Genomic DNA, 18,620 nt, shown 5'->3' on the forward strand with positions numbered 1-18,620 from the left:
TAAGTCTCCCCCTCCCGGATGTGCCACAGCGTCCGGAGCTCGGACTCCAGCTCATCAATTCTGAGCCAGAGTTCCTCCAGCAACCAACACTTGCTGCAGATGTGGTCACTGCAGCTTGCAATGGGATCTGCCAGCTCCCACAGCATACAGCTACAGTACATCACCTGCCCAGCCATCACAACTTAGTTAATTAATTAGCTTTGCAGTGTTTTTTTTTCAAATTTGGTGCAGATTTCCTACCAACCAATCAGGTCACAGATTTCCTGTGATGTCACTTTTTCAGTTTTGGCTTCAGTTACTCTGTGCCCCGATGTCACCGCTCCGGTGCTCCTCCCTTCGAGTCGGCGCCCTGGAGACAAGGCCGCGAATCCCCGAGGTAAACTAGATTTATACTAACCTCTCCAGTGCTCCTCCCTCCGAGTCCGTTCCCTGGAGACAAGGCTGTGAATCCCCGAGGTAAGCTAGGTTTATACTCACCGCTCCGGTGCTCCTCCCTCCGAGTCTGCTCCCTGGAGACAAGGCCGCGAATGCCTGAGGTAAACTAGATTTATACTCGCCGCTCTGGTGCTCCTCCCTCCGAGTCTGCTCCCTGGAGACAAGGCCGCGAATCCCCGAGGTAAGCTAGCTTTATACTTGCCGCTCTGGTGCTCCTCCCTCTGAGTCTGCTCCCAGGATTTACTCACCAATCAGCTGCTTTTTCTTTAAAATCCACTTTCAGAAGGGTGTCCCTCACAGGTCTGGTTCACTCCTGAAGGCACTGCCTTTTCTTCTTTTTTAGGTTTGAGGGGGAGGGAGGGATGGAAACACTACAGCAATGTAATGTTTGGGGCTATTCCGTTCTTTGACAGTGGGTCATCCTTGATTCCGTCCTGAGTCGCAGTGTCTGTGGTGCCTTCTCCCAGAATGCTTCAGTCACTTCACACCAGCGCCCTCTGTTGGATGCTCTTCCTCCTGTTGAGTGCAAGAGTCCTTCTCCTCGATTCCCTCCTGAGTCGTGGTGTCTGCGGTGACTTCTCCCAGAATGCTTCAGTCACTTCTCACCAGCACCCTCTGTTGGATGCTCTTCCTCCTGTTGAGTGCAAGAGTCTTTCTCCTCAATTCCCTCCTGAGTTACGGTGTCTGCGGTGACTTCTCCCAGAATGCTTCAGTCACTTCACACCAGCGCCCTCTGTTGGATGCACTTCCTCCTGTTGGGTGCAAGAGTCCTTCTCCTCGATTCCCTCCTGAGTCGTGGTGTCTGTGGTGACTTCTCCCAGAATGCTTCAGTCACTTCTCACCAGCACCCTCTGTTGGATGCTGTTCCTCCTGTTGAGTGCAAGGGTCCTTCTCCTCGATTCCCACCTGAGACATGGTGTCTGCGGTGACTTCTTCCAGAATGCTTCAGTTACTTCTCACCAGCGCTCTTCCTCCTGTTGAGTGCAAGAGTCCTTCTCCTTGATTCCCTCCTGAGTCGCGGTGTCTGCGGTGACTTCTCCCAGAATGCTTCAGTCACTTCTCATCAGCGCCATCTGTAGGTGTATGATAGTATGTGTGAGATGAGTGAGTGAGACATCTTGTTTTAAACATCTAGGGTAGATAAGTAGTGATAATAAATAACTATTTTAAAACACACAAAAATGCTTGTTGCTGGAATCATTTAATTGGGACAATCACTCTGAGGGTAAGAAAAAGCACTTACATACAAACATATTGATCACGGGCAGTAAAAAGGAATACGTATTCTGTCCATGGCAATATAAATTCTAAAATATACAGAAGTTTGTTAAAGAATGCAATTCACAGTTTATAATTCACATTAACAGTTCTTTGGAAAATATAGAAAATATAACATTTCTAGTGGAGAATCCAATTTTTGAATCTAAATATTGTTACAGTAAAATATTTGTGGAATATCCATCAATTGTTAAAGTAAATGACCTAAATCCCTGAATAGAGGACTACAGAGTTAATGAGATGCTTTTGCCCCAGTTAAGGGGAGAATTATCATCACCTCGCTCCAATAGCCCTATCTTTACCCATAAGGGTTGCTGAAGCAAAGCCAGTGGAACCTAAAAACCCAATGTACATTTTCAATATCCAGACTGTTTCTGAGGTTGCATAACCAACCTCTAAAGTATGTGGGTGAGACTGCAATTGCAGATAAGTTTGCCCCCCCTCCAGCCCCTTTATTTTCCAAATTAGGCTGTTAATTTCTAGGCCAAGCGAAGGAACCTCACCAACAAAATGGCAGTTTGAAAGAAGGCTCAGTGTGCATGGGGAGAAGGAGGCCTGGTACAGCTGGTTTGGCTTGGCTGTATCAATTGTAACTCGGGGATGCAGCATATATTGCTCATCTCCCTGATACCCCTTTTCCCGAATTGGTTCTTGGGCGAGCACATGAGAGTGCACGGCCTATGAGATGAGAGTCGCCGGGTTGGAACTGTTACCACTCAGCAGGGGGTTTTTGGGCTGGAATACCTCTATACAGGAGTGGGTTGGGCCAGCAAAAAGTGGGCGGGCTCCTGGGCCTGGAGTTTTTTGGAAGTAGAGAGCTAGCAGGATGTTAAGAATGGCCGAGTGCCTGCCGATGGACTGTGACTACCCAGAATCGGAGAGCTTCCTAAAACTCCATATTTGCCTCATTTCCATTCCCCTCAATATACCATTGATACCAGGAGACAACCATATCACCAAGTTAAAGGTAATTATCTGATGTACCTGTGCTGGGGAGAGAAGCTAAGACATTTTTTCTATCTCAATCTTTTTTAATCTCTTTGATGTTGGTGCTGCATTGTAGCGACACAGGTTGTTAGATTGCTTTCTTTCTTGTTGGTTATGCATTAGCAATTGTCCCCACAACGAATTTCAGTAAGGACCATAAAGTGTATTGGGTTGAATTGAATTGTAAGATCTGGCTTCTTCGATTGTTAAGAAAGCCAGCATAGTAGCAAGCTGTGAACCTCATGGTGGTCGATTTTTTCATGATTCATCTAACAGTGTATCAAGATTATAATGCAGTTTAGGTTGGACTAGCATATCAGCATAAAACCATCTTTATCAAATATTACACTCTGGTAGCTTTCGTGACAGTTTGTAAAACTATGTTATCAATGTTTTACCCTGTGACTTTAAAAATCAATCCTTCTTAGCAAAAGTTACCCTTAAGATTCTAAGATGAGGCAAGTGGCTTCACATAGGGGCCTATGGCCATGCAGTATGAACAAAATTCACAGGAAAATAACTCTTTTAACTTATAACCCCTCATTATGGCCAGATTCCTGCACATGTAAATCTAATTTCCTTTAGGTGGCAGTATAGGAATGTAGTTTGACACCAGTGAGTGAGGCCGTTTCTACGAAAGCAGCTTCCAGTTTGATTTAATAAGGAATGGGGTGAGGCTGGTCTCTTCATTCTCGTGGATCACCTGTGCAGGAATATAATTTTGGGAGAGAAAAGTTCTTCCCAATAATCGTGTGAATTTTTGAAAGTATGTTTTTGGGTGTGTGCTCTTTTGCAAGTTTTTCCTAGAAACCTTTGCAAGTATTTCCTTGGCACTAGTGTACAAAAACTGACTGGGTATGTTATGGCATTCCTCATCCTGCTAATGTAGCAGTAACCCTAAACAGTTTGCAACTAAAGTGGTTAAGGCTTACATTCAAATAGCAGACAGGCACAATATACAAACACATTAAGCGTGCGTCCATTAACATGACAGTAATCTAGGTTTCCGTTCTTTTTATGCAGCATTTACACCACAGAAGCTGTACGGTAATTTATTTTTGGTAATTTAAAGTTGCTCTGCCTTCTTGCCACTCAAGGCCCCTTGCTTTACACCCAGGTGCCAAGTTGAAAATCTACTCATTTGCCGCCACCCATTGTTGTCAGGCTCAGTGGCTAGCATTCATACTTCTGGGTTGGCGAGTTATTGGTTCGAGTGCCACTCCAGACTTGAGTACAAAATCTAGGCTGACATTCCAGTGCAATTGGAAGTACTCACTTTTGGATGAGATGTTAAACCAAGGAGCCACCCGTATAAAGATCTCATGGCACGATTTTGAAGGGGAGATCCCATCAGTGCCCTGACCAACATTCATCTTAGCCAATATCACGAAAAACAGATTACCTGGTCATTATCTCAGTTGTGGGAGTTTGCTGTGTGCAAATTAGTTGCTGTGTTTCCTATATTACAACAGTGACCACACTTCTCAAGTACTTAATTGGCTGTAGAGTGCTTTGGGATGTCTCAAGGTGATGAATGGTTAAGCAATGCCTATATTGTAAAATTCTCATCCTTTTTTCAAACCGTTCCATGGTCTTGCCCCTCCCTATTCCCCTGTCCACAACCTGCTGAGATCTCTGCGCTCTTCTAATTCTGGCCTCTTGAACATTCCCAATTTTATACTCCATTATTGGTTGTTGTGCCTTCAGCTGCCCTAGGCTCTGGCTAAACCTCTCTGCCTCTCTTTCCTCGTTTAAGATACTCCTAAACACCTACCTCTTTGACCAAAATTTTACCTATCTGCTCTATCTGTTTTATTATGTTGAAGGTGCTACCTGTCCCACCCACCCCTCTACCAGCTTATATTTCATCTCATTTCTATATGTCTTAGTTCTGATGAAAAGTCATAACATCAACTGTATCCCTCTCCGCAGATGCTGTCAGACCTGCTGAGTTTTTCCAGGTATTTCTGTTTTTGTGCTAAATTTGTGTTTGTTTATATAAATGCTAGCCTTTCTTTCAAATCTTTCGTTGTCTTTCGGTGAAATACTTTACATCTTATCACTTGATTAGGCACCAGTTGCCTATCCTGCTGATGTCTTGTTAAGCAACAAAAGAGCAAACTCCCTTTGATGGTCTTTTAAAAGTTTTTCAATTTTAATTTGATATATGATACAACAGCATTGTACTCCATCTCAACATCTCTTTAAAAGACAATATTTTATTAAAACATGCATATACAGGAGTATGATACATAGAAAATGCTCAGCGGTGAATGGGCCACATTTTAGCAAAGAACTCAGTGGAAATGAAATGACAAACATAGATATATTGGTAATGGGAATCAAACAGTCCATTGACATGATCCCCTCTTTGTTTCCCTTTTTAAGCTCCTCAGACACCCTCCTTATGATAGGAGGGTGAAGGGGGTGAGGAGTTGGGCTTCCTGATGATCTACTATTCCTGATGTTGCTTCATCTTAAATTGAATTGAAGTGGATTCGATCTTGCTTCTTTCTCCTGATGAGGTGTAAGCTTGCCTCAACAGTCAAGACGCACCCATGAATGCGAACTTGTCAATTGCCAATTATGCTTACAGATGGACAGTAGTGGCACTTCTGAGTTTTAAGTAGATAGAACTGAGATCGCAACCTACAAACGTGGATTGAGAAATGAAGGAACAAGCTGAGAATCAATTGGCACACCATAATTGGATTTTGTACTGTACAGTAGGGTCAATATTCTCTTTCCAGATTTTGAAATTCCTTGTAGTAATTTACCCTTGCTCTTTCTCTGGCCATGACTGTTCCTTTGGGTCTGGTGCCATGTGTGCTGGCTGCCTTCTGGATGCCCTGCCCAATGGCATTATCTGGCTGTAAGCATTGTCAGTGAATGTTATACAGCAGCTAGATGGGAGCAGTAGCATCACAGCTGAGCCCTGTCTTAACATTCCAACAAGGGCCACCGAATAACAATCAGTATCAGGAACTCGGACTAACTTTTCACAGTAGCCGAGAGACACTAAGGCCAATTATAGAGGTCCAACTGCTACCACAACTGAAGCCAGTCAAATGAACAAGGGATGGAAGTTAGGGCCATTGTGTTCTGCATATCTCAGCTTGGTGCAGTTACCAGTCGAAACATTGAAGGAACCCTGGATTTGTCTCTGAAACCATTTTAAACTTTTTTTTAAAGAATGCCTCAAGTTCATGACGCCCAGGTTTAGAGGGTGAAGTTAAACTTGGCTTGCAGTTTGATGTATTTGGAAAATCAACAGGTGATCTAATTGAGATGTTCCAAATGATAAAAGGATTCAATAGAATAGATATGGAGAAACTATTTCCTCTGGTGCAGGGATCCAGAGTCAGGGGGCATAAACTTAATATTAGTGTTAGACCATTTAGGAATGATGTTGGGAAGCAATCTCTCCTCCTCAGGGAGGAGGAATCTGGAGTTCTGTCCCCCTAAAGGCTGCGGATGCTGGGAGATAATTGGAGATCTCGAGACCAAGATGAATACGTTTTTGTTGGGTAAGGTTATTGGGGGATATGGAACTGTGGCAGGTAAAGAACATAAGAAATAGGAGTGGGAGTAGGCCATTCAGCCCCTCACACCTGCTCCACCCACTCAACATGATCACGGATGAATATCAACTTTATTTTTCTGCCATACCCCCATATGAAGATGAGGTACCAATTGAATTAAATGATGGGGCAGGCCTGAGGGGCTGAATGGCCTTTCTGTTCCAAGCAAAGTAGTGCTCTGTCCATAAAGTAATTCAGGACTACATTTTAATTATGTCCCGTGCCTTTATTTTCTCAATCATATCAAATCTAAATATTTTGCCTTATCTGCAAACATTTTAATGACGATTTGAGTTGCTGCTTAAACGTCAAACTGTCATGTTGATTGCATTAAAGTGGACGGCCAAACAGTGCAACATTCGCATCACCAGGGTCACATTGGAACTCTAATCCACCATCCATCACCTGAAATTTTACATGTGGATGAATTCGGGGGTGTTTTAAGGGTGGTTTTTGCGCTGATCAAAAAAAGCTCGAGTCTGGAAAGTGGGCCAAAATGGCAAGACAGTCCTGGAAATTTGGAGTTTGGGACTCTGCTGATGATGGCGCAAGATTTCTAGTAATGGTGTTCTGAAAGATATTCTTGTTGGTAAGATTGAACAAAAACCTTTTTTCTGAAAAGATTATCATCACTTTATTTTTCTGCCAACTGGTGGAATTCTTGTCACCAAGCTCTACTCCTCTACAATATGTTCTTCATGAATGAAAGAAAGTGACACAATGCCCCAAAGTGGTTCAGTCATTCCTGTCAACATCAATTCCAATTAAGCTACAACTTTGCCTGTTTTTATTTTAAGGTAGCCCTTTGTGGTTCCTCCAGTGACTTGGAGACTGAATGCACCATCTAGTGTGTAACTGAGAAACTGAGCCTTGGGTTTAATCCTCTGTGTAGCGTTAACGGATTGCAGGCTGGTAATGGAAGGTGTTACATTTGGGCTTCAGCAGCTATGCCCGAGGAAGGTTAAGAGAAATAAATCACGGATCTTGCTCCTGATAGGAATTCAGTGATTTCTGCGCATGCCTCGACATTGGATGAGAATTGCAGTTGTGATAGTCTCCATCAACACACCTGCTAATTTATTTTTGTAGTGCGCGGCCGATTTGTTTATGGGGGCGCAGGTCCTTTAATTTTTTTCTTGCACGTCCCCGCATATGTGGTAACTTAAAGGGGCTGACTTATTTGTGGCCTGTGCGGGAACTTTTGGGTTGCTGCTTGGAGGCTCTGTGATTGAATAGCCCACATTCTCATTATCTCAGCTCACAAGCAAAGAATGAATACTTGAGTCGGGTAGCAGAGCCCTTTCAGCGGCTGTGGAACTGATTGCAGCCCAGTACAGAGCAGCATTCTCAAAAGAGGACAGGCTGAATCCAGTGGGAACACAAACTGCAGGTTTCAGTCTCCTGTCACCAACAACTATTAACCAAACAACGATGCCCTTCGTATATTTTTAATTAATCGGGCAGGCTGTCCAATTTGTACATCCCATGAATGTTTTCTAGGCACTGAAACTCTTCCAAAAAGGGCAAGGAATCTTGAAGCTTGCTCCCAAACAGTAACAAATTAAATTACAAATTGCACACATTCCACACATACATATACTTGTATAAGATGCCAGGGGGTAAAGCGCCCTGATATCAGGTGCTCCGATACCAACTGTAAACTGATCACATCTGAATCTTTGACTGACTGTGTAGCTCAGTTCATATATTACTTATAAAACACCCTTTGACCCAGTCATAGGACTTCAATTTGAAGAAAAGGAGAGCTGCATCTCCAACCCCTATTTCGAATGACTGCAGGATCATGCAGAATGTAAGCCAGCAAAGGCTCAATACTCTAACATAAAATAATGGGGACAATTGTACCAATTCAGATTTGGAGAGTGGAGTATATTCCTACTCGGCATCTAAACGTTAAATCCAGGTTCAGCGCTCAAGGTAGTTTCAAACCATTTGTTTCTTGCAATGAACAATATCACCTTCAGTGAAGATAAGGTGGTACTTTTTTGCCCAGCTTCACCTAGACACCATGATATTGGTGATTTTAAGTTTGTTTCCTTGGTCAGGAACAAAAAGACAGCAGCATGACTAAGGTGCAGGGAAGAAGTCATTAGAGTGAAGCAGCATGAACTGCCTGTTTGTGGACATGGTGCAGAGTAGCAGCAGGGCTCGGAAGTTCCTCATAGGCCATTTTCCCGACAACTAGTGCAAGGTGGTGGGCTAGAAGCTCACCATGGAGTGACGAGGAAGGGTGCAGAATGGAGCACAAATGCAAATTTCAAAAACAAAAAAGACTTAAGAACTGAAAAAGAAGATACAGCGAGATTAGAAATGTTTACAAATTCTAACCAGAGAGGATTCAAAATTGAAAATGGTCTTCATATACAAAGCTTAGACCACAGAGAGTCGATTGGTACTTATGTAACATTGATAAAGACAGTCAACCATTTTCACACAGGCAAATACTGGATATGATTGCATGCCTTCACTGGCAATTTGGATGTATCCCATTCCAGGCAAGTACCTTTTCACTCTTCTGCTAAAGAGTTGACATGCTTCCTTGATGTCATGCTTGGATCTTTCACCAACCGTATCTTTGGCAACATTTCTTTTTGCCCCAGTTACTCCAAACTGACACAATTGTCTTCATTTTAAAAAGCCTGCTTGATGTGTATTTTGAGTAAAGGTTTTTCTTGGTGTTGCCCAACTGGTTTCACACTCTCCAGTGCAAGAGGGCTTATTTTGAGTGCTCAGACATCAATCCTAAAAGTCAAAAGCATTGTGCAGTCTGTGAAAATATTAAACTGGGCACAAGTCTTACTGACATTGCGATATCACAATGGCAGACTGACAAAGCAAGGATATTGTGGAGTTTTTGATCAGGCCTCCATATTTTTCAGCACTAGATGCAAAACTCCAGTGCAACCAACCAATTGATGAGAATGCAACAGTGGTGATTCCAACTTAATTTGGGTGGTGAAGGCACAGGGAGATAAGTGGAATGGAAGACAACAACAGCACTTTGAAGCACTGGGGTTGCTTTTTGGCATCTTTCTGATGGCATTTAGACAGACTTTTTGAAAGTAATCTGTCATACTAAGTCCTTAGTCATCAGGATGGTCGGCTTCAGCATGATGTTCAACATTAAAGAAATGCAGGTGATTCTGTCCTTTGACTGAATTGAAATTCACCAGCAGAATGTAGCTGAATCCCATTTAGAAATCTCAAATGAATGACTTTACCTCCATAGAAGAACCCTATCAACTGGTTCTTTGATAAAACAGTTGGTCTTACTGGGGTTAGGTATTCCACAAAGGGTCACATATCCATTTGGAACAACTGAGCAGTCATGACCTACATGCAAGTCAATAAGAAAACTTGTACCCAGATGACATGAGTAACATGGAACCCATGACAGCACAATGCCTTTGACCTTCCATGATTCCGAGTCTATAGTTATGCTTAAGTGGTATCCCAGAGCACATCCTTGGAGGCCAAAAACACACAGTTGATGCAATCTGGCAATGCTCACCGAACCTTAACCGACTTGTTCTGAGAATTAGTTCATGGACTAAGAACTAACAATGGGGAGCTGACTCACACTGTGTATGCTCCTGAACCTAAGTTCCTTTAAGCAAAAAAAAACAACAAAGCTGCTATTTTATTGATTGCTCTCATCCAGCTTGTCTTGGCTCCTATGCTTGTCCACTGGCTTGTGACCATGGTCTTCAAGCTTGGTCGAATTTCCATCTCGGGTGTTCTGTTCAATGTAACGAAGACAAAGTTAGACAGGACTATTGAGAAACAGAAAAGAATCACATTCTAAATAACTGCTGGTACACCCTTTAAACTCTCCAGCTCTACTGTTGCCTGTTAGCAGTAACATTTATAGTTCAGGGAAGGTTCACTCAACTGATTCCTAGGATGAAGGGGTTAGTCTTAAGAGGGAAGGTTGGACAGGTTGTGCCTGTACCCATTGGAGTTCAGAAGAATGAGAGGTGATCTTACTGAAACATATAAGGGGACTTGACAGGGTGGATACTGAGAGGATGCTTTCCCCTTGGGGGAGAGACTAGAACTAGGGGACACAGGTTAAGACGGAGATAAGGAGGAATTGTTTTCTCTCAGAGGATCGTGAGTCTGTGGCGCTCTCTTCCCCAGACAGCGGTGGAGGCTGGATCATTGAATATTTTTAAGGCTGAGTGAGACAGATTCTTGACTAACAAGGGAGTCAAAGGTGGTAGTCAGGAATGTGGAGTTGAGACCACAAGCAGATCAGCCATGATCTTATCAAGTAGCAGCGAGGGGCCAAGCAGCCTACTCCTCCTAATTCATATGTATGTTTCTGCTTTAGCTGGAAAACCTTGTGCTGCACGATTGGCTGATTAGAGATACAGAGGTTCTTTTTCTAATCCTTTTGCACAAGTTTTCAGAACCAATTTCCTTTTCTTCCCTTCTCTCTTCTGCTTGATTTCTCGCTCGGGAGTGGTTGTGCTGAGCACCCTCTCGTACCTCACCCAAGTGACCACTATTCACGTGACGGTAAAGCCAGTCAGCGCTGTTTGGCCACTTTTCCTTTGGAGGCACAGCAACGCAGCTCAGTCCTCTCCCATCTGATGTCCACAATGTGAAGCCCTGGCAGAGCTCGCTGCCTAGTGATCAGGAACAGAAACCTGGGCTGATTTTCCCCCTTCCCTAAACTGGAGCTCTGAATCCAACAGAGGAACCTCTGACACAAAAGCAAAATACTGCGGATGCTGGAAATCTGAACTAAAAGCAGAGAATGCTGGGAACACTCAGCAGGTCTGGCAGCCTCTATGGAGAGAAAAACAGGACAATGATCATCTGTCGGAATTGGAGAATTTCAAGATGTGTCTGGCTTTGAACAAGTACATAGGCAGGAAAGGGTGGGAGAGGGGCATAGAACAAAAGGGAAGGTCTGTGATGGGAGGGGGAAGACAGGAGAGATTAAATGACAAAGGGATGATGGAGCAAGGCTAAAGGAGATGATAATGGGGTAAGTAAATAAACAAAGAGTGAGTCTAGAAGAGGTGCAAGTGGGCAAAGCAGAATTATCACCAATGCTGCCAGTTCTGATGATGCTACCTTCCATATCGCTTCCTTTTTCCTCAACTGAGGATTACCCCCACCCCCACCCCCACCGTGATTGACAGGGCCCTTGACCATTTCCACCCATTACCCACATTTTCTGCTTTTATTGTAGTACAGCTTCGAATGATGCTTTGTCTAAGATCTGCTATCTCAGGGATCGAACCGGGGACCTACTCCCTGACAGAGTGCGACAGCTGTAGACAACTCTGGTTCGACTCCTTAAAAGGGGCCCTCGAGAAAGAGGCCCAGTGCTTACCTTCCCCTGACACTGTGGCTGATTGGTTTCCAGGGTGGCACTGCCAGTCCTGCAGGGGGGCAGAAACAGTGTCGGCAGCGACATGTTGTAGGCCTTCATAGAGGGAAACTGGTTCCTGTCCATGGACGCAGAAGAATGGGGCCTCATGCCAGCTGAGATGGACAGGGCTGTCCTAGCATCACGGGGTCTTCCCAAGCTGTTGGATTTGTTTTCCCTCCGCTGATACTCAATAGGAGATTGCAGAGCTGTAAAAAATGGAAAGGCTTCACGTTTGGTCCACATTGGTAACAAAACGACCCAATCACGTGCAGCAAGTGCATTTAACATAGTACCCCCTAAGGCGCTTCAGAGGAGTATAATCAGACAATGTTGGACTCCCAGCCATATAAGGAGATAATAGGCCAGTTGACCAAAAATCTGGCCGAAGAGGTAACTCGGTCAAAGAGGTAGGTTTTAAGGAACGTCTTAAGGGAGGAGAGCAAAGTGAAGAGGCAGGGAGGTTTGCGGAGGGAATTCCAGAGCTCAGGGCCCTGCCTGCTGAAGGCACGGCCACCAATCGCAGACCAATGAAAATTGGTCGCGTGCAAGAGGTCAGAATTGGAGGAACGCAGGGATCTTGGAGGGTTGTAGGACTGGAGGAAGTTTGAGAGACTGGGAGGGATGAGGGGAAAGAGAGAGATAGTGAGAAAGAAGGAGGGAGATCTGGATCTCTCACAATCTGGATGTCTTTGAAGGAGATAAGGTCACAGAAGCTTGTCAAAGTACAGGCTGCAGGCTTACCTGTATAATATGAGGCAGCCATGATAAAAGGGAAGATCCTGCTTGATAAATCGCCTTGATATCTTCAATGAAATTACAGAAAATAGGGATGATGGAATTCCTGATAACATAGTATATTTTGACCTTCAGGAAAGCTTTTGACAAAGTTCCATATGAAAGACTTATAAGAGTGGGACTAATTGGTAGCTCTTTCAGAGGCACAATGAGCCAAATAACCTCCTCCTGTGATTTATGATTCTAATTGAAGTAAGAGGTACAGTAAGTTGGATTAGAACATGGAACTGGATCGGAGGCTGGTTAGAAGAATGAAGAAGGCGTACTCATAAGAAGTGTCATGTCAGTTTATGGAGAGATGACCTTGGATCCTTGTGGGGATAGACGATGCATCAATAAGTTTGCAAAAGGATTTTGATTGGTTTGTGGAGTGTTGCTGACAAAATGGGAATCACTGTACTTACAAAATGAATTAATTGCATGAAGTGCTTTGAACTGCTTCAACATCATAGGGTGCTATATGACTGCAAATATGTTACCCCCGCACACATTCATGTATTTTTTGTATCTTAACATTTTATCAGAAAACAGACTTTCCACTGTGTGCCTTTGTGAAAAACTGTTTTTTATCCATTCATGGGATGTGGGCTTCACTGCCCATCCCTAATTGCCCTTGAGAAGGGGGTGGTGAATCCATGGCTTTATCAATTAGTTGGGCATCACTATGTGGGGAGTCACCGACTCCAAGTTAGCGTATCTCTGTATTAAGATCTCCCTCCCTCTTAGGATTCTACAGTTGTGACATATTGGATTCTGATCTTCTCTTCTTTTGGGGTACAGTTTCAGTCTAGGGGACTTTCAGACTCATTCTTTTCCTTGTTTTCAAATCCTTCCATGGCCTCACCCCTCCCTATCTCAGTAATTTCTTCCAGACCCACAACCCTCTGAGTTCCTCTAATTCTGGCCTCTTGAGCATTCCTGATTCTAATCGCTCCACCATTGGCGGCCGTGCCTTCAGCTGCCTGGGCCCCAAGCTCTGGAATTCCCTCCCTACACCTCTCCACGTCTCTACCTCACTCTCCTCCTTTAAGACCCTCCTTAAAATATCTCTTTGACCCAGCTTTTGTCATCTGAGCTAATATCTCCTTATGTGGCTCAGTGTCACACTTTGTTTTCTCATGCTCCTGTGAAGTGCCTTGGGACATTTCATTATGTTATCGGCGCTATATAAATACAAGTTGTTGTTGCTTTTGAGCTTATCCAATGGGTCATATTGCCATTTTCAGTATTCCCGGCAACAACACACCTAAGTGTCGGCCCCTTGGAGACGACGCACATTCTGCCCTCACCCAACTTCCAGACTTTCCAAGCAGGGGGAACAGGTCTGGCCTCTCACTGGCGTTCCCTACTCCTGACATAAATGCGAACAATTCAGAGCACCCCTGTCATCCTTCTACCAAGCCCCAAAGCACTTTACAGCCATTGAAGTACAGGTACAGCGTTTCAAAATCAGCAACCTCGGGACCGAGGCTATGCTGGCTTTCAGATCTTTCCGGATTTCAGTTCGGCCCATTGGGGGTTCAGGTCAAGCTGGCTCGGGTGGGGTCAAGGGTCACTTGGAGCATGGGAATAGACCAGCGCGCAAGTGGGTGAAGGGGATAACTAGTGAGGCACCACACTGTGCCAATGCAGCACCTAGTCAAATTGTCCAGGTAAGTTAGATACTTTTAAAAATTTCACTCAATTAAAATTGTTGCTAAAATTGTCTGGTTTTCAGACAGCTCTGGTTTTTGGACAGCTGGATTTAAGAAAATGTGCTGTACTTTTTGAAGAAGTGTAGTCACTCCTGTAATGTAGGAAACACGACAGCTAATTTGCACACAGCAAGCTCCCACAAACAGCAATGTAACGATGAACAAAATAAGTTGGTTTTTTGTTTTGTATGATATTGCTTGAGGGATTAAATATTAGCCAGGACACTGGGGATAACTCACCTGGCTCTACAAAATGATGCCAATGGCACTTTTTACATCCACTTGAGAGAGCAGACAGGGCCTTGATTTAAGGTCTCATCTAAAAGACAGAAGGAGAAGCAAGAGCTGGCCACGATGGAGCCCCTTTGGGACCTCTCCAGGGTGGCAACAGAAACCGGGAAGGTGCCCATTTTTGGAGCTGTAGGCGAGAACCCAGTTTCACAGCACAGGCACTCAAATAACACTGCACCCACCACATGGACTGCAGCAGCTCAAGACGGCGGCTCACCCACCACCTTCTCAAGGGGGCAATTAGGGACAGGCAATAAATGCTGGCCTAGACAGCGACGCCCACATCCTGTGAATGAACAAACACATTTTTAAAAAACTCCTCGGAATGGCGTCATTTCAGTTAAGGGTTTTTCACACTAAGAGGTTTCCTTTTAATTCAGCAGCAACTGTTTGTATTTCACGCACCATTCAAAAAGTTACGCTGCGTTTCCAGGATCTGACTAACATTCGAAACCCAGGCCTGCAGGATTTCAGGATTAGTGGCTTGTAGGACATATCGCACCACATTCCCATCTGTCCCACGTGAGGTCAAGGCAAATTTACAAGGGTCGTTGTCCACAGATTCTTCAAGGCCTAGGCAGCTAACCTGAATCCACAAAAAGAGAGAAACATTCAATAAAGGTCACATTTTTTCAGTACATCGCCCTTAACCCTCCAAAATATGGGGCTAAATCCAGAGTTTTGGGCTGAAGAGTTACAACAATTACATTTATGTAGTGCCTTTAACATCATAAAAAGTCCCAAGATGCTTCACAGGAGTGAGTAGGAGATATTAGGACACGTGACTAAAATCTTAATCAAAGATTTAAGGAGCTTTCTTAAAGGAGGAGAGTGAGGTAGAGAGGTGGAGAGGGATAGGGAGGGAATTCCAGAGCTTGGGGCCCAGGCAGCTGAAGGCACGGCCGCCAATGATGGAGCGATTAAAATCGGGGATGTTCAAGAGGCCGGAATTGGAGGAGTGCAGAGATCTCAGAGAGGTGGAGGGAGGTTATGGAGATAGTTGAGGATAATTGGTAGAGAATTGTAACACTTCAGTATTTGTAAAAAAGGATATTGGGAGGAAGGTGAATCCTAAATTAGATGAAAACAAGATGACAGACATTATAATAAAGAAGAGGAGAGTACAAGAGAAGTTTGTGAAGCTAATGGAATATATCCAAGGATCCTGAGGCAAATAGTGGAAGCCCAAGAAATGATATTTCAGGATTCTGTTGACAGCGGATGTGTGCTGGAGGATAACCAATATAATATCCAACTTCAGAAAGGGTGACAGGACAAACCCCCATCATTGCAGACCAGTTTAAAATCAGCAGTCGGCAAAAACGTATCTATAATTAAAGATAAAATGACTAAATACCTAGACGTAGAGAAAATAATTAGAAGCAGCAAACACAAATTTCCACAAGGAAGATCGTGCTCGACAAACCCAATAGATTCTTTGAGGAGGCAGGGAACATACAGATAATGTGGTGCATATGAACTTTCAAAAAGTCTTCAACAAGGTACCACACAGGGAGACAATTGAGAAGATGAAGAGATATGGAATTAGGGAGACAGTTAGCAAATTGGATTTATGAACTGGATAGAAGGGATGAAACAGAGAGTAGGAGTTAAGAGCAGTTTCTCAGACTAGTTTCCAGCGATTGCAGAGTTAGACAGGGTTCTGTTCTGGAATCGTTTCAGTTTACTGGATACATCGGTCATTTGGAAAAATGGCTACAGAGAGGGGTGTTCAAATACACAGACAATATAGAAATATGAGCCACAGGAAATAATTCAAAGGACTGAAGGAAGCTGCCAGGGAATATTGATAAGATTATGAAATTGGTGAAAAAGTGATAGATGGAAATTAACGTCAGTGAATATGCAGTTATACATTTTGTTGAATAAAAGTAAGAATTATATTTTGAATAGGTGTTTCGGAGGACCAGAAAGATTTGGGGGGTCCAGGCTCACAAGACATTAAAGGTAGCACTTCAAGAAGGTAAGGCTATAAAAAGGCTATATGAGGCAAGATGTAATGACAAATCTACATCAAACCTTAACTAGGCTTCTATTAGAGCACTCTGTGCAGTTTTAGGCTCCAGGAAGGATACTGAGGCAGTAGAGAGGAGGGTACATGCGGATTCAGTAGGATGCTGCCTGGTATGGGAAATACAAACACAAAGGAAGTGGCTATGTTTTCAGCAGAACAGAGGATATTTACTTGATGATTTGAAAGATGTGTTTAAAATGACGAAGGGATGGGTCCGGGTAAATAGAAACAGAGTGTTTCCAGTGATTGAAGGTCAAGAACAACTTTTTATCATAACCCTACATGTTGGGATGGTGTTGATTACAGAATGTGTTAAAGAAGTCTTCGTACTCTTCTGTATGTTAACAGCAAGTCTTTATTAAGTACTTGTAACTATATGCATATATACAGTAAAGAATACAGGTATGGAGCTATCTCCATGTCTAGGTCTTAACACGTCTCTGGCCAACACCACACTGATGGTCTGGGTCATGTGCCATCTTATATCACCGTGTGAGTGGTACTGTACTCAGTCCCACATTCACCCTGTATATACCAGACTCTTATACTACACTACATTGTCTCCCCTTTAAGTACTTAACCAATTTCCTTTTGAAAGTTACTAATGAACCTGCTTCCACCATCCTTTCAGACAGTGCATCAAAATAACTTGTGTATAAAAAAAATCTCCTCATGTCACCTCTGGCTCTTTTGCCAATTGTTTTAAATCTGTGTCCTCTGGTTATCAAACTTTCTGTCACTAGAAACAGTTTCTCCTTATTTACTCTATCAAAACCCTTCACTGATTTTGAGCACCTCTATCAAGTCTCCTCTTAACCTTTCCTCCTCTAAGGAGTGGACCCCAGCTTCACTAGTCTAGTGTAACTGTAGTCCTACATTGTACTGTATTGTAGCATTGTAGTAAATCCCCTCTCCAAAGCCTTGACATCCTCCCTAAAGTGTGGTGGCCTGAAGTGGACATCCAGTTGAGGCCTAACCAGTGGTTTATCAAGGTTTAGCCTAACTTCTTTGCTTTTGTACTCTGTCATAGCCAAGGACTCTGTCTGTTTTTCTTAACCAGCCTTATCAACTGTCCTGCCATCTTCGAAGGTTTGAGTACGTGCACTCCCAGGTCTCTATATTGTTGCATCCCCTTTAAAATTGTACCATTTGGTTTATAATGCCTCTGCTCATTCTTCCTAACAAATCAGGAGAAATGTTAATTCACAGAGAGTTGTGAGGCTGTGGAATGCACTACCAGAATTAGTGATTGAAGGTGAGACAACATGAAGGAATATATATATATGTATATATATAATAAGCTGACCACATGAGGGCAGCCCTGGAAGTTTCTGAGCTGTTTAAAAGTAGACAAAGGCTAACACATCAAACCCCTGGAAATGTAACACTCTTTACATTGTATGAACATTCCAGCCAAGCAAACACAAAAGATAGATGTGATGTCTGCATCAGCCAGCTATGGACAAGGGCCAAGCTGTTTGTGACTGCTCATCTCCAACGTTGTGCTAATGGTTCTACATGGATTTTAACAAGAGGCCTTGTTAGCTGAATAGCTCGACCTGAAACCACCCTGTCACATGAGTGAGACTTGAGCTGTCTTAATTACTTTAATTATACAGCTTCCACATTCCATCTTCAGTCTGCTGTTTAACATCTGACTGGCAGGCCACGTAGAAGCAAGCTCCGGCCAGTTTGGACAACTGGTTAACCTGACTGCTGGGAAGATTTTGTACTCTTGCCTACAGAACTGAGTCAATGGGTGGACTCATCCCAGATTTGTACAAAGTGCGGTAGTGGGTGGGAAAAAAGTCATTTTACCAGTTGGCTGTGATGGTGGTTTCTCGCACCATATCGTCCCATTCCCGCCTTATTAATTATGCAGCCACAGGAAACATGCTGTCTCGCTGGCAGGCGGCCTCCAATTTGCCTGCTACGCCATTACCGTGCTGCTTCCTCATGCAGGGCGCCATATTTAAACTGAAGCCACACGCATAGTTTTCAATGCTTGCAGCCCAGGACTGCTCCGGTGAAGACGTGGCCCCAAAAGCCAAGAAGAGTGCATCTCCCCGATTCAGTGACGCATCCCTGGGACACCTTCTGGATGCCATGGAGGCCCA

At 43.7% G+C, this 18,620-nt stretch overlaps 1 protein-coding gene across 6 annotated transcripts in view; it reads right to left on the reverse strand.

Annotated features, from left to right (window-relative positions):
• Nucleotides 1-4,833: 4,833 nt before the first annotated feature.
• LOC121273298 (rho guanine nucleotide exchange factor 25-like) overlaps nucleotides 4,834-18,620 on the reverse strand; it is a 525,914-nt gene continuing 512,127 nt past the window's right edge. For 5 of the 6 annotated variants that reach the window (XM_041180385.1, XM_041180386.1, XM_041180384.1 and 2 more), the window contains 3 exons: nucleotides 14,874-15,054; nucleotides 11,650-11,894; nucleotides 4,834-10,041 (listed from right to left, as the gene is read on the reverse strand). In XM_041180385.1, coding sequence (XP_041036319.1) covers nucleotides 9,943-10,041; nucleotides 11,650-11,894; nucleotides 14,874-15,054 — 525 coding nt within the window. In that variant the 3' untranslated portion in view covers nucleotides 4,834-9,942. The remainder of the gene's footprint in view (nucleotides 10,042-11,649; nucleotides 11,895-14,873; nucleotides 15,055-18,620) is intronic. The other variant, XM_041180388.1, reaches the window with a different exon arrangement.

Source organism: Carcharodon carcharias, chromosome X, assembly GCF_017639515.1.
Source record: "Carcharodon carcharias isolate sCarCar2 chromosome X, sCarCar2.pri, whole genome shotgun sequence".
Lineage (NCBI taxonomy): Eukaryota > Metazoa > Chordata > Chondrichthyes > Lamniformes > Lamnidae > Carcharodon > Carcharodon carcharias.